The sequence below is a fragment of the Panthera leo genome, chromosome A3, assembly GCF_018350215.1.
Source record: "Panthera leo isolate Ple1 chromosome A3, P.leo_Ple1_pat1.1, whole genome shotgun sequence".
NCBI lineage: Eukaryota > Metazoa > Chordata > Mammalia > Carnivora > Felidae > Panthera > Panthera leo.
The window spans coordinates 119,414,165-119,430,017 of record NC_056681.1 but is presented as its reverse complement, the minus strand read 5'-3'; the positions used below and the strand labels follow the sequence as shown (position 1 = coordinate 119,430,017).

The 15,853-nt window shown below is 36.9% G+C and overlaps 1 protein-coding gene and 1 long non-coding RNA gene across 7 annotated transcripts in view; one reads left to right on the top strand and one right to left on the bottom strand.

The window, feature by feature from the left end:
* Positions 1 to 15,853, bottom strand: part of ASXL2 (ASXL transcriptional regulator 2) — a 123,703-nt gene that overhangs the window by 31,760 nt on the left and 76,090 nt on the right. For all 6 annotated transcript variants that reach the window (XM_042933496.1, XM_042933498.1, XM_042933500.1 and 3 more), the window contains one exon: positions 13,587 to 13,737. In XM_042933496.1, coding sequence (XP_042789430.1) covers positions 13,587 to 13,737 — 151 coding nt within the window. The remainder of the gene's footprint in view (positions 1 to 13,586; positions 13,738 to 15,853) is intronic.
* On the top strand, positions 1,726 to 10,857 carry LOC122216543. Its single transcript, XR_006200953.1, has 2 exons — positions 1,726 to 1,768; positions 10,714 to 10,857. It is a non-coding gene; the product is annotated as an uncharacterized LOC122216543 (long non-coding RNA).

Genomic DNA, 15,853 nt, shown 5'->3' with positions numbered 1-15,853 from the left:
TGAATGGTGGCCACCAAAAAGCTATGTCCTAATCCCCAGAATCTGTGAATGTCACATTATTTGGAAAAAGAGTCTTGGCAGATGGAATTAAGTTAAGGATCTTGAGATGAGATCATCCTGGATTATCTCAGTGTCCTAAATCCAATGACACAGAGGACAGACAGAAAAGAAGGCGATGTGAAGACAGGCAGAGATTGGAGTGATGTGGCCACAAGGCAAGTAAGTCAGCAACCAGTAGAAGCTAAAAAAAATACAAAAAACAGAGTTCTCCCCTAGAGCCTCTGTAGGGAGTGTGGCCCTGCTGATACCTGATTTCAGACTTCCGTTCTCCAGAACTGTGAGAAAATAAGTTTGTTTCAAGGCACCTAGTTTGTGCTAATTTGTTATAGCAATCTCAGAAAAGTAACAGTATGTAAATTGATTTTAAAGTGTCATTGTCAATCCATAGATGTTTATATATTTGAGATGTTTAAATCAAAAACAATCATTGCAAATTTGGCACTCAGATTGTCCCCTTTTGAGTTAGTGTGAGAGCCTGTAAGTTGTAAACCATCTTTAGGACATGGCCTCAGCAGTAACCAACTGCTTCTCCTTTCTATCTAACAAGAAAGAGTCCGAGGCAACCTTGCATCTTTTTCTCCCCCAACTTGGATCAGCCACTTTTCCAAGGACCACTGGTATCTTTCAAATAGGAAATGGTATTAAAAGACCATGTGCTGCACCGAAGGGGGTAATCACTTGCTACAGGGTTACCACTGGTTCTAGGACTTTAATGGTTAGAACAAGAAAGGTCTTTTTTTTTTTAATTTTTATTTATTTTTAATTTTTTAATGGTTGTTTATTTTTGAGAGAGAGAGAGACAGAGTATAAGTGGGGGAGGGGCAGAGAGAGAGGGAGACAGAATCTGAAGCAGGCTCCAGGCTCTGAGCTGGCAGCACAAAGCCCACAGGGCTTAAACTCAGGAGCCATGAGATCATGACCTGAGCCGAAGTTGGGCACTTAACCAACTGAGCCACCCAAACGCCCCGAAAGTCTTTTTTTTAGAAGGAGAAAAATTCATGCACAGATAACAAATTTTAATTTTATGTTACAGGACTGTCACTTAACTTTTCTGATTTTATACTTCTATCACTTCCCTTCTTCCCTGATAACCCTGGTTCCTAATAACATTACTGTAATTATTAATGTTTTCCTAATATACATCTAGTTGCAAAGAAACTGCACCAATATAATTACTGAAAACAAGACTACTCAAATATAGTTTAAGATGTCTTTGTGTCTCTGGACTCCTACACCTAAGATAGATCCCAAACAACTTATGTATGTCATTATGCCAAAAATTTGACATATACTTCAGTTTGCTTTGTTTCATATTTCTAGAAAGTACACTTTAAAAACTTGGTTTAATTATGTAAAGCAATAAAACAAGTTACTTCCATATAAGCCTAGCTCCCTCCCCTATCTACACTACTTTATTACTTCTCTTCCCTTTTAGGAAATTGTATTAACTATCCTTCCATTTTTGTTTGCTTGTATTTTTGTTTTGGCGAAAACATAGTGTATATATTTTAATACTTTTACTTTTTTTTTAAGCAAAAAAAAATCTGCACTGTAAGCTGTTCAAAATCTTGATTTTTTTTTTTAACTTAACTAATATATCCTGTGGAACATTCTAGAAGAGAATACAGAGATCTTCCACATTCCTTTTTTAATAGCTACACCGAATTCCACTGTACAGATGTACCATAATTTCTTCAACCAGACTTTGGTGAGTATGTCCATTCTTTCTTGTCTTTTGCTCTTATTACTACAATGTCTTAATCAGTGGTTCTTTAAGGTATTGTACCAAGAAAAACACCATCAGTACCAAAAAATCTGTTGGGAATGCAAATTACTAGATCCCAGTCTAGATCTACTGAATCAGAAACTTGGAAGGTGGGGCCCAGGAATCTGTGTCATAATAAAATCTATGTGATTGAGAAGCATTAGTCTTAAGCTATGCTATTTTGTATTGTCGACAGTGTCTGAGGATTGATTCTTAGAGGTGGGTTTGCTAAGTCAACGGATAAAAATATATGCTTCCAGAAACAACACTTTAAAAAGTTTTATTATTCTCAGGTTTTAAAAGGAGCTCACCCATGTTTTCTCCTTTTAGTACTCAGTTTCATGTTTTACATTGTATCTCTCGTTTGTTTGAAATTTATCATGGAGTATGGTGTGAAAAATGAATCCATTTTCGTCGTTTTGGAAAATACAGCTCTAAATTCCCTTCTCTATCAGACTTTATCTCCACGGATTCTTTTGTCAGATTCATAATTGCATGTGTCATCTACACACAGAAGCAGCTTTCCCCTTTTTTTGTTGCTCACTGTTCCAACGGCTTTCTCTTGCTTAGTTGTGCTGGAATATAAGAACTGAGACACTGGGCACCTTGTTCTTGACTTGTTCTAACCTAAGGGCAAGCCACTGGTGTTTCCCCATTAAGATGCTGGTTTTTTTTGACTAAATTATTATGTTAAAATAGTATCCACCAATTCTCAATTTTATTGAGTACTGAATTTACACAAAGGCCTTTTCAGCAAGTACAGAGATAAGATTTTCCATATTAGTTGTATTAATATGATAAAGTATAATGGATTTCCCAGTAATGAATCATACTTACAACCTAAAACCCCATTTTTTAAGGATATATAATTTTTTTTAAGTTTACTTATTTACTTTGAGAGAGACAGCATGCGCACACAGCCAGCGTGTGTGTGCAGGATTTGAACCCACAGATCATGAGACCACAACCCGAGCCAAAACCAAGAGTCAACGCTTAACTGACTGAGCCACGCTGGCGCCCCAGGATATATAATTTTTTTAACATATGGCTGGATACTGTATGTTAACCTTTAAGATCTTCCCTCAATGTTCACAAGACAGCTTTGTACTTTGTGGAAAGTTTTAAAATTTTACTTCGAAAAAGAATCTGGATGACCTTTTTTCCTGCACTGGAATAGTTTTAAAAACATTGGGATTGTTTGATCTTTAAATATAGTCTGTGAACAATGAATTTCTGTTTAAGTATGTGTTCTTTTGAAGGGGAGCTCTTCTATATCCCTTTTTGCATGAAACTTTATTGTTTAGATTTTCTATCTCTACTGGGTTCAATTTTTATGCATCCTGTTTTCCTACAAAATCATCTCACTTCATCTGAGTTCTTAAAGCTTGTGAAAAAGTCTTGTGGTTTAAAACTTTTGTTTTGGTATTTACTTCAATCTGAATTTGTATATGTATATCTTTTCTCTTTTTAAAGGTCAGTGAAGCTGGTCTCTTTTATTCATTTATTTTGAAACTGTTTCTATCATTGTCCCCCTCTCAAATTCAGTAATTTCCATTTTAATTCTTTTGCTCAGCTTTTTATTGCTTTACTTTGTTCTTCTTTTTTCTAGCTTTCTTGGTTGTATGTATATTATTTTTATTTATTGATAAGAGGTATTCAATGCCCTGATTTGTTTCCTGGTAACTACTTTGGCTGTAACTCACCCAGATGGCCCTACATTAACTGATTTCTGAATGTTAAACCAGACTTGTACACTTAGAATAAATCCTATCTGGTGGTGATGTATAATTCCTTTTATAAATCACTGGATTCAATTTGCTAAATATTCTGTTGACGATTTTTGCATCCATGTTCATTAGAGACATTGGTCTGTAGTTTTCTTCTCATGTCTAGTTTTGGTATTAGTGTAATGCTGGACTCACAGAATGAGTTAGGAAGTATTCCCCCTGCCTCTATCCTCTGCAAGAGATCATACAGAATTGGTATAATTTCTTCCTTAAATGTTTGGTAGAATTCATTAGGGAATCAAAGTGAGCCTGGTTTTTTTTGTTCTGGAAGGTAACTAATTACTGACTCAATTTCTTTAACAGGCACAGGCCTGTTCAGACAGTCTATTTCTTCTTGTGGGAGTTTTGACAGATTGTGTCTTTCAAGGAACTGATCGATCTCATCTAGGTTATTAAATCTGTGGGCACAAAACTGTTCAGAGTAAAAACAAGAAAAACTGTTCATAGTATCCCTTTATTATCCTTTTAAGTCCATGGGATCTTTAATGATGGCCTCTCATGTCTGATATTCATAATTAGCTTTCTTAGCTTCATTGATCTTTTCAAAGAATCAGCTCTTGGTTTCATTGATTCTTTTCTACTAATATTCTGCTTTCAATTTCATTGATTTCTGCTCTAATTCTTAGTATTTCTTTTCTTCTGCTTAGATTTAATTTAGATTTTATTTCCTCTTCTTTTTCTGAACTCTTAAAGTAGAGGCACAGATTACTAATTTGAGATCTTTCTTCTTTTCTAAACTAAATTTCCCTCTAACCCCTGCTTTCTTCACTGCATACCATGACTTTTGATACATTGTGTTTTCATTCTCATTCAGTTCAAAATATTAAAAAATTTCTTTTCTTCTTTGACCCATGTGTTATTCAAAAGTGTGTTGTTTCTTTTTCTTTTTTCTTAAAAGTTTTTGTATTTAAGTAATCTCTATATCCCACTGGGGCTCAAACTCATAACCCTGAGAATCAAGAGTTGCATGCTCCTCCAACTGGGCCAGCCAGGTGTCCCTCTATTACTGACTCTTAGTTTAATTTCACTGCGGTCTGAGAGCAGACATTATATCATTCCCATTCCTTTACATCTGTTAAGACGTGTTTTATGGACCAGAAAAAACTATTTTCGTGTCAGTGGGAGAGTCAATCTTCTTAGGGATGTACTGGATGATATTAAAATTAAGAAACTGTATTCATCAAAATAAAGTTTTCAGAAAATAAAAAAGGCCACAAAGGAGAAGTTACTTACAAGATATACCTTTAATTAGGTAATATATGAAGAACTAAGGAAAAGATGACCCATGCAAAATTGAAAACACTGGAAAAGGCATTGCACAAAGGAGGCCATCCAAATGATTACTAATGAAAAGGAGTCCAATTCTGTTGGCCATGATGAAAATACAATTTAAAACCATAAGGGACACTATTACACAGTAACCAAAGTCTAAAATGTAAAAGACTGACCGTTGGTGAGCATGTGAAATATTAGTTGAACTCTCATACATTACTGGTATGGCTATAAATTGGTACAAGCACTTTGGAAAACTGTCTGGTAATACACACTACACTTAATTCTGCTCCCAAGTATATACCAAAAGAAATGGGGGGGGGGGGGGGGGGGGAGACATACACAAAAGCATTCACAATAAAGTTAATAAAATAGGCAAAAACTAGAAATAACCTGATGTTCATCAATGGTAGAATCGATAAATAAATTGAGGTACTGGGAAATATTTATAAAATAGAATACTCTTCAGTTTTAAGAATCTGATGAATAGGGGCACCTGGGTGGCTAAGTCGGTTAAGCGTCTGACTCGATATCGGCTCAGGTCATGATCTCACAGTTCATGAGATCGAGCTCCATGTTGGGCTCTGTGCTGACAGCAAGGAGCCTGCTTGGGATTCTCTCTCTCCCTCTCTCTCTCTGTCCCTGCTCTCCCCCAAAATAAATAAACATGAAAGAGAAAAAAATTTTAATGAAAATATTTAAAAATAAAAAAAATTTTTTAAAGGAGTATGAATAAGATACACAAGAATTTGGATGAAATCTTACAAGAGCACAGAGAGGGCCACTGGGGTGCTGACGCTATTTTGTTCTTTGATCTGAATACTGGTTCATGGTGCTGTCCCATTTGTGAAAATTCAACAAGCTGTATACTTACGATATCTGCACTTTTTTAGATATATATAATCAAAAATTTTAAAACAGGTAAAACTAATCTATACTGACACAAGGGGCAGAAGTTTTTGCGCAGTGGCTAGAGATGTCATAATGCCTCTGCAGTGGTAGTGAAGGATCATTATAGTTAATTATTTACTTATGGAGGTGCAGTTATTTTCCACTCTCATTTCAAAACAAGGGCTTGTTAAAGAAATACAGCATCCCCAACAGTTTCTAAGGTTGACAAATCATTTAAACCACTGCTGTTTAAATGTGGTCCAGCTAAACCATTGCTGTTCAAATACAGGTCTGCTACAAGAGAAATAACAGTGAGAATACGCATTTAGACACTTTCATAGAAATCTGACACTGCTGGGCCATTTTTTATATACTTTACGTAAGTATCAGTGCACAAAGGATAGAGGAGGGGGGAGAGAATGGTCGTTTGTGATGAAAAGTTTGAGAATAAACCAGCTAGCTGAGGAGGGGAGGATGCAGGGTAGGGGGTGTACAGGAAGGGCTTGGGAATAGTGGCCACAGTCACAAAATAAGGAACCAAGATTTCCTAGGGCTATATCCTACAAGATGAACATATTAAGAATAAGACACTGTTTGAAAAATAAACATTAAGGCTGCGTTTTAACTTCATCAAGCCCCTGCTTATAATCTTTTTAAAAAAATGAATTACATTTATTTCTTGGTAGATAGTATGTGTGCTTGCACATACGATTTTTCAGTGCACAAATTCATGTGAAAGACACATATTTCTTGAGTTCTGAAACCAACACCAAGCAGTGGGAAAGCAAACCTCTGTTATGTTTTTTGCCTTCTCTCCATTCCAGCGTTTTCCGGGTTTCATAGATCCGTACTGATTAGTGCTGGGACACCAGCGTGTTGGCCCAAAGGTCCCACAAGGCCTGAGACATGTTTATAATCCTAATCTTACAAAGTGGCATTTAGAGAAAAATAATCCCTCACACTTCTGTACTACCAGTTATACTTTTAACTTCAAATAAAACCAACTAATGTCACCAATTAATCTCATCCTGAATTAAGGAAATCTACTCAAAACAAATGATTTTCAACAGTAAAATGGAAATAAATTCTTTTAACCTATATACCAGTGAACAGAAATGAATTGAACTAACGTAAATGTAAAGGCCGCTTTTAGGAAACGGACTTGAGCAATGAATGCAGAGCAAGGCAACCCCTTGGCTGAATACAGACATCAGGCAACCCATCTCCAAACATCCACAGGCAGTAACTGACCAAGGGGTACTTACAACCAGGCACAGTTACCAAAAAAGGGAAAATTCCATACATCCCCATACCTCCTCACCTTCCCCCCTTTAAAAACAGCCCCCAACCACTGCCTCAAGTCAGACAGCCTCTCCTCTAGGGTCCTGCCTGCTGCTCCCTTGCAGTGTGTTCAATAAACTCCTATCGCCTAGGTTCTGCCTCAGGTGAATTCTTTCAATGCCTATTGCCCCACATTTGGAAGACCCCATCCAATAGGAAGAGACATCACAATAAACACTAGTAAGTAGAAAAAACAAATCAAAGCTAGTATATTTAACTAACTGCAATTTAAATAAAAACTTGAAAGAAAAAAATAATAAAACAGAAAAACTAAGTGGCACCTGGGTGGCTCAGTTGGTTAAGTGTCCAACTCTTGACTTCAGATCAAGTCTCACGGTTCGTGGGATTGACCCACAACTGGGCTCTGGCACTGTCAGCAAGGAGCTTGGGATTCTCTCTCCCCTCTCGCTCTCTGCCCCTCTCTCTTGCTCACATGCATGTTCATGCACGTGCACGCACTCTCTTTCTCTCGTTCAAAAACAAACTTTATTAAAAAGAGAAATAAAAAAAATTTTTTTAAAAGCTAGTATATTAACTCAGATCTTACATGGACAAAAGGATGAGACCAACAGCAAATGGACTATAAACAAAAATTTCATTCCTCTTGGTATGTGGCTACAAACATTTGAAAGAGTCAGCAGGGTTGCTATTCTCTGATCCAGAATACCACATTTCTTAATCCTCCTAGTAAATTACTTTATGGGGCGCGCTGGTTGCTCAATCAGTTCAGCGTCGGGCTTCGGCTCAGGTCATGATCTTGTTTCGCAGGTTGGAACACTGCATCAGGCTCTCTGTTGTCAGCACAGAACCCTCTTCTGATCCTCTGTCCCCCTCTCTCTGCCCCTCCCTGCTTGTACTCTCTCTCAAAAGTAACATTAAAAAACATTACTTTAGGGGCACCTGGGTGGCTCAGTCGGTTAGGCGGCCGACTTCAGCTCAGGTCATGATCTCGCGGTCCGTGAGCTCGAGCCCCGCGTCGGGCTCTGTGCTGACAGCTCAGAGCCTGGAGCCTGTTTCAGATTCTGTGTCTCCCTCTCTCTGACCCTCCCTGTTCATGCTCTGTCTCTGCCTGTCTCAAAAATAAATAAAAACGTTAAAAAAAAATTAAAAAAAAAACATTACTTTATGCACACCAATACCTTATAAATAATGGAGACTAGCACTAAATATTAAGTCTGATCCCTACTTCTTTCCCGTACTTTCTTTCCACAAATCCCCTTTTCCACCCAAACTTTACTTCATCATATGGCTTCCTGAAAACACTGTACACATGCTGCTACTTTCTTGCCTTTATATATGTTTTTTTTTTTTCATAATATATCCTGTATTCCTCAGAGGTTATACCCCCAATGGAAGGAAGTATATTAAAATATTATTCTAGGGGTGCCTGGGTGGCTCAGCAGGTTAAGCATCCGACTCTTGGTTTCAGCTTAAGTCATGATCTCATGGTTTGTGACTCTGAGCCCCTGGTTGGAATCTGCACTTACAGCTGCAGAGCCTGCTTGGGATTCTCTCTCTTCCTCTCTCTCTCTCTGACCCTCTCCTGCTCATGCTCTCTCTCTCTCTCTGTCTCAAAATAGACATTAAAAAAATTATCCCATAGCTTACACAAGCCGTAGTAACCCAGGTAAAGTTAACTATTCCCTTCTCTAATGCTGCCATAACATGACACATATAAACACTTGTTACTTATTAAACTCATTTGCTAATTGCTTCTTTTTCTATCCTTCTAGCTATGGATAGGGCCCACACCTTATTCAAATTGGTTTCCCAAATACCTGGCAAATAATACATATGTACTGGAGAATGAATGAGTGTGGCAAGCATTTTAAATAGAGATAATTCTTTCGTTTTATAAATCAACTAATGGCCTAAAGAATACTTCCCAAGTATATCCTGACCTATTGGTACTACTCCAATGTGGACTGCTCAACAGCTTAAAAGCACTCGTATTTAGAGAACATATTCAGTATCTGATTAGAAACAAAAATGTTTGCTTTCTTATAAACACATAGATACAATATTAACAAATTCTGATAAAAAGATCAGCAGTTACTTACTATTTGATTTTTAAAACCCAGCAAACTAGTAGAGAAATGAGTTTTTCAGCTTAAGATTGTTTTCAGAAAAATATTTAAAATAAATTTCAGAACTTGAGGCTCATTAAAGCCAGTTTTATATAGTTTACTCAAGTAGTTTCAGATTGTTGGATAACTGGTACTACCCACTGAGTACGTGTTCAGAAAGTACTACTTTTCAGATATATTACATCATTGAGAATTTTCCATTTCAATGGATGATTATACTGAACAAGATCAAAAGGATACAGACTATCCATGCTAGATGCCTCTGAATTAGGGGCCTTAGCAAATAGACCCTGACTATTTTCTTTTTTCCTGAAGATATTTGATGGGTCCCTCTGAAGTATCAGAAATACTATCAGAGAGGTGCCTGGGTGGCTCAGTCATTAATCATCCGACTTCAGCTCAGGTCATGATCTCATGGTTCATGGGTTCGAGCCCCGTGTCAGGCTCCGTGCTGACAGCTCAGAGCCTGGAGCCTGCTTCGGATTCTGCGTTTCCTTCTCTCTCTGCCCCTCCCCCACTTATGCTCTGTCTCTGTCTCTCCAAAATAAATAAATGGCAAAAAAAAATTTTTTTTTTAAGAAATACTATCAGAAATAATGAAGCAATAACATTACAATTGAAGCTTAGCTTCCTACAATTGAAGGATTAACAGCTGAAAGACTGATAACAACTGAAGTATCCAAACTGTTTTAATTTTCATCAACAGTAATCCTTCTCTTAAGGGAGAGTTCTTTTTTCACAATAGTTTTCTTTTGAGTAGTTTCATTTCTAGAAGTTAACAGACTTTTAGTTTTTTATGTACCCTCTTCCTACTCCAAGTGCAGTCTCCTTCAAACTTGGCAGGGTGTGGCTACGATTAATATTCGAACAATCCCCTAATCAAAGATGGAGAGGATACCTGGGTACCCTACCTATCCAAGTCCTAACAGTGGAGCCATCCTTAATATATGACAGAGCTAAAACCTCTGACTCAGCCACCAACCACACCAGAGAAGAAAGAGAACATCTCTCTCAAAGCTCTCTCTCTCCACATAAGTTAACTTTGCCCAAAGGAGTTTTTCTCCACAGTGTACTAATTTTTAAAGGAGACATTTCTATAAATAATCATCCTCATTTAGTAAACTTACATGTATAAATGATGTTATAGGGCAGGCATGTCTTTGGTATTTTAAATAACTCCAAACATAGTATTTGTCAAATTTCTGATTTAAAATACCTCTGCATAAGCGATAAAATTAACATTAGATCATGCCCCTGGAAAGAATCTGTAATTCCTTGTAAGTCAAAAGGTATATCTTACATAATTAATTTTTCTTTTAAGACATTTTAAAAGCAGGCCAAAATTTAACAAAACTTTTTTCTATCAGAAGATAAAAATAATACTTCTATCTTTGCTTCATGCTGCAATATTTGTATTTTATTTGGGGGAAAAGACAGAGACTTCACTTAGCTATGATCCTATAAAAAAAAAAAGCAACAAAAAAAGTTGACTCTAATCATTTTTTTCTAGATTTATTCCGCCTTACCTTGGCATGGAATCCCATAAAGCTCTTCTCTGAACATGGTTTCCTGTCTGACAATTAGGAACCAAAGCTATGAACTTCTAAGTTCTTCCACTTTACATGGAAATCAATAAACTAGTTTTAATATTGGACTGAATTTCAAAGTTCTGTTCTCTGCCTATTTGGCTGAAAGGTATACCTATTATCAAGAAAGGTTCTATCGATTTTCAACTAGAAGTACCAGTTCTGCTGTCAGAGCTCTTTATTTTTGTACATAAAAGGAAGTGGGTTTTGATACTATCTCAATGTTCTTCCTGTCTTACAATGCATTTGAAATAAAATGATGTCAGATTGAGAGTAACAGCCCTAAATAAGAAAACGGAATAGGCACAATTACTTTGCTTTCCCTTTATTAATAACTGTAACTGATTTAAAACTGCTCTGCTACATGTTGCTACTAGCACTGCTAACTACAAGTTTTCTACTTTCATTTGCACTGGACTACAAAAACATTCCCAGATTACATAATATACACCTAAAAATTTACCTATCTAAGCCATACGCCATATGTACGACCCATGAACGAGAGAAGCACTTTCTATGAGAAATGAAATCATTCTTCATTACTGGTAGCTCAGCAAAGAGTAAACATGAATTCCACATGACATCATGCGCCCCTCTTATCTTTATCTTCCAAACACCATTTAGCCCATTCTCCTCTTAGTTTACTGAACTTCCTATAATGAGAAAAGAGCTTTACAGAACATGTCATCTTAACGTAAACTGAGGATAAATACTCAATAATGTGATAATTTCTAGAAAAGCAATGAATACAAAGGCAGTTCAATAACAATTTATTTAGATCACAATTCTGAATTTGCTACTACTTCCCTGTTAAATATCTTCTATTATTATGCCAAGTATAGCACAAGGTTATGCTATTTTAGATCTATTAACCTATTAACAACGGGATTCTATTGCTATTTCTTTAACGTTTATTTATTTTTGAGACAGAGAGAGACAGAGCATGAACGGGAGAGGGTCAGAGAGAGGGAGACATAGAATCTGAAACAGGCCCCAGGCTCTGAGCTGTCAGCACAGAGCCCGACGCGGGGCTCAAACTCACAGACCGCGAAATCGTGACCTGAGCTGAAGTCGTTCGCTCAACCGACTGAGCCACCCAGGCGCCCCTCCTCTTAATTTCTTAGAGACAGGCTTTACCAAACATGTAACAGCCCCTACTCACAACAGCTACTGCTGCATATGTGGCTATTGAAAAGGAGAGACCTCCAAGACCATGATTTTGTTCCCAAATTCACTAGTCTGACCAACTTTGTTATTGATTTCTGTTTCCAGCCACATCTAGAAATTATGAATCTTGCTAACTGCTTCTCTTGCTTAATGACTTGGCTTGGTTCCTAATCTTAGAACAACAATTTCCAAACTTAAAAGTTTAAACTGGGGACAAGCAGGAGATATAGACCCCTTACCACTTTTGGCTACACCCTCCCAAAAAAAGATCCTTAGTGGAATCTAAGGAATGTAAAGCCCTGGACCACACCTCCTTTCACTACTGACAGGGTGTGTGTATACACACACACACACACACAAGAATAATTACCACAGGTACTAGCTTTATTTGACTTTATACCATTTGTTCCTAGTATGTGAGGTCTAAGTTGCTCTCTTAAGTGGTTGTGATCTTAAAGCTAAAATCCTGATTACAAAATGTGCCCAAATTGCATGTGTGGTAGCTTTACCAGAGGACACAAATGATGCCACCAATCATCTCAGTTCTCTCCAGGAGTAGCACCTGCATGAATGCAGTGATGCTAATGAATCAGACTGCTTTTCTCATACAGTTCCACATCAATAGTTCCAAAGGCACCTAAAATTAATGAATCCAGGATTCCTACATATATAACTCTCATTTCTAGATCCAAAGAGAGTTGACCTATAACACAAACCTAAGAGGATATCCAAGCTAGGGACACTCTCGGATGTCTATTTTGTTCTGGAATATGAGTCCTTGTAAAGAAACCACCATGATCTGGCTTAAAATCTGCCCTGCATGTACAGCTGAATTTATGAATACTGAGGTGAAAACAATTTGCCCTCTTTAAGAAGACTCTGACAAGAAGCTACAGATAATCGGCAAGAATAGATAATAAAATGCATCCTTAAGTGGAAAATCCATCTCAGGTAAGTTGTAGCAACAAAGACACTATTCCCTAAAAAAAGTTTTTTGGATAAGCTATGAAGCAGACACCAAGCAGGAAAGAGCAAAGACCATCAGACTAAATTTAGGCTTTGCTAGCAGAAATGAAAAGCATTCTTTTCCTAGTAAGCATATAGCTGTTAGAGCAAAAAATGCTCAAATTTTAGAAGAGAAGGTTAAAGAGACAAGAAAAAAAATTAGAACAGTCTTTAAAAAAAAAAAAAAAAAAGGCTATGGCTGACCAAGAACTGAAAATAAATCCAGATAAAACCTAGAGCTATATATGGAAACCAATTTGACAATAAATTTCATATACTGAAAAAAATAAAAATAAAAATAAATAAATAAATAAACCTAGAGCTATGTTGTCCAACCGATAGCCACTAGCCACATGTGGCTATTTAAGTTAAAAAAGAATAAAAATTCAGTTCCCAAACTGCCATATTTGAAGGGCTCAATAGACATGTGTAGCTACTGGCTATGGTGGGTTGGACCTCCATAGACACAGGGCATTTCCATCACTGCAAGAAATTCAACTGGCCGGTACCGATCTAAAGGGAAAGGGAAAGCGACGGACTGTCCTAGGGTCTGAAAAAAGAGGAGCTAACAAGGGCATTTGCCCTATAGCATTCAGTACTTTATTGAGAGATCAGGTGGATTTACCTTTCCTTTTCCACCTGCTCTTTTTTCCCTCCTTGTTGCTGCCACCATCACTGCTGCTGCTGCTGTTCTCAGAACTCTGGGAATCTGACTGACCATCACTGCTTTCTTCTGAACCTTCTGATAGCTCTTTCACCCCATCCGGCACATCTTTCTGAAAATGTAGGCATCCAATTAGGATTAATCATTACCATTTCAGCAAATAGGAATTAAATTTCTGATATGCATTGTTTGCAACTTAACTGTGCTGATTAATTTTTAGTATTATAGGATTCAGTAGCAGAACCAGCAATATTTTCTGAATTCCTGTCATCTCTCTTCTTTGGGTCAATTTAGCTAATGTTTCCATCTACATCCAAAGATAAAAATTATACATGACAATCATATGCAAGCACAATACAGAGGCTCAAATTAGACAAAAACTGGAAATATATTAAGTCCAAGTAAATGAGGAAATGTTCAGAATAAAACAAGTATATAATAAAAATTTTGTAAAAGGTAGATATATTCATCATCCATATATACACACACACACACACACACACACACACACACACATTATTTGCATGTATGTACCATTATGTATTATGAATTCAGTTGAGTCTGGTTAGGAACAGATACTGTATTATTTGAATCTGATTCCTACATATTGGTTAATAAGTAGCAAGAGTCAAATATAAAAGAAATTAAAATTTTTTTTTGTATTTTTAAGTAATCTTAAAACATGGGGCTCGAACTTACAACCCCAAGATCAAGAATCACGTGCTCTACCAGAATGCCCTACCAACTGAGCCAGCCAGGCACCGCAAAAGGAATAATTTTTTTAAACACTTGGGTGCCTGGGTGGCTCAGTCGGTTGAGCGTCTGACTTTGGCTCAGGTCATGATCTCACAGCTCGTGAGTTCAAGCCCCGCGTCGGGTTCTGTGCTGACAGCTCAGAGCCTGGAGCCTGCTTCTGCTTCTGCGTCTCCCTCTCTCTCTGCCCCTAACCCACTCACATCCTGTCTCTGTCAAAAATAAATAAACATTAAAAAAAAATTAAAAAAAAAAAAAACTCATAAGAATCTTTGGTTTCTACGTTGGATAGTGAGATTGCTAATCAGAAAGGATAACCTGTGTCAGCACAGTATATGAGAAATATAACAGTATATGCTGCAAGATCAAGAACTTGGAAATAAAAACTTTCTGGGTTTGAATTCTGGCTTTATCTTCTAATTATGCAGCTTTGGCCAAAGTCTTAACCTCATATGCTTCAGTTTACCTGTCTATACCATGGGGATAATAGTACCTACCTTAAAAGATTATTCAGAAATTAAATGAGTTAAATGTAAAATGCTTAGAATAGTGCCTGGCATATAATAAGAGCTTAATAAATATTAACTACTATATATGTATATAGTATATAAAAATATACACACATAAATATACATATTAATGTTATTTCTAAGGTATGAAACTATGGATGGTTCTTTTTTCCTCTCAATGTATTTTTTTTATTTTCCCACATAATTAATTTTTATAATCAGATAAAAAATAATTCCGACATGTAACCCTCCTACCTACAACTGGCACTCAGAACATTACAGCCAAGATAATAACCTCTGATCTAGTAAGGAACTGATACTTCCCATTTATGTTTATATCCTAGTGCCATTTCTAAGTCATTTCTTATGTTATATACTTTCTTAAAATACACACCCTATATTTTTGTATTCTTTCCTTCAAAATGCAGGACTTTTACAGTTAGTTGCCAGCCAGACCTCCTGACCCATAGGTTCAACAAGTATTTTAAGTACAAACATAATGCTTCTTAAACTTAAACTTGTGACCCTTTCAGGATCAACTGGTCAACTGTGCACGCCCCAAATCTCAGAATCATTTCACCTCATCATTACCAACTCCATATAGTATACATTTTATTTCTGTAATGTCCCTCGCCTCTATCTCTTCTACCACTCTCATGGTTCAGGTCAATTATCTCTTGCAAACAATCCCTGCTTTATCCTTAAATCGATCCTACTTGAATTATCTTCCTAACAGATTTGATCATGCTATTTTCCTGAAAAACCTCTGCCATCTCCTCAGCTATCTCTCTTTTTTTCTCTCTCAAACTGCTAAGTCAGGTCTTCAAAAGCCTCCAAAGTTGGATCTTTACCTCATGTTAACCCAACCCCCAACTCGTTACCACACTAGCCCACACACAGATTATGGTAACCAGTCTAATTTACTCTATTTTCAAATCCATTCTGAATCTTTCTATCTGTGCCTTT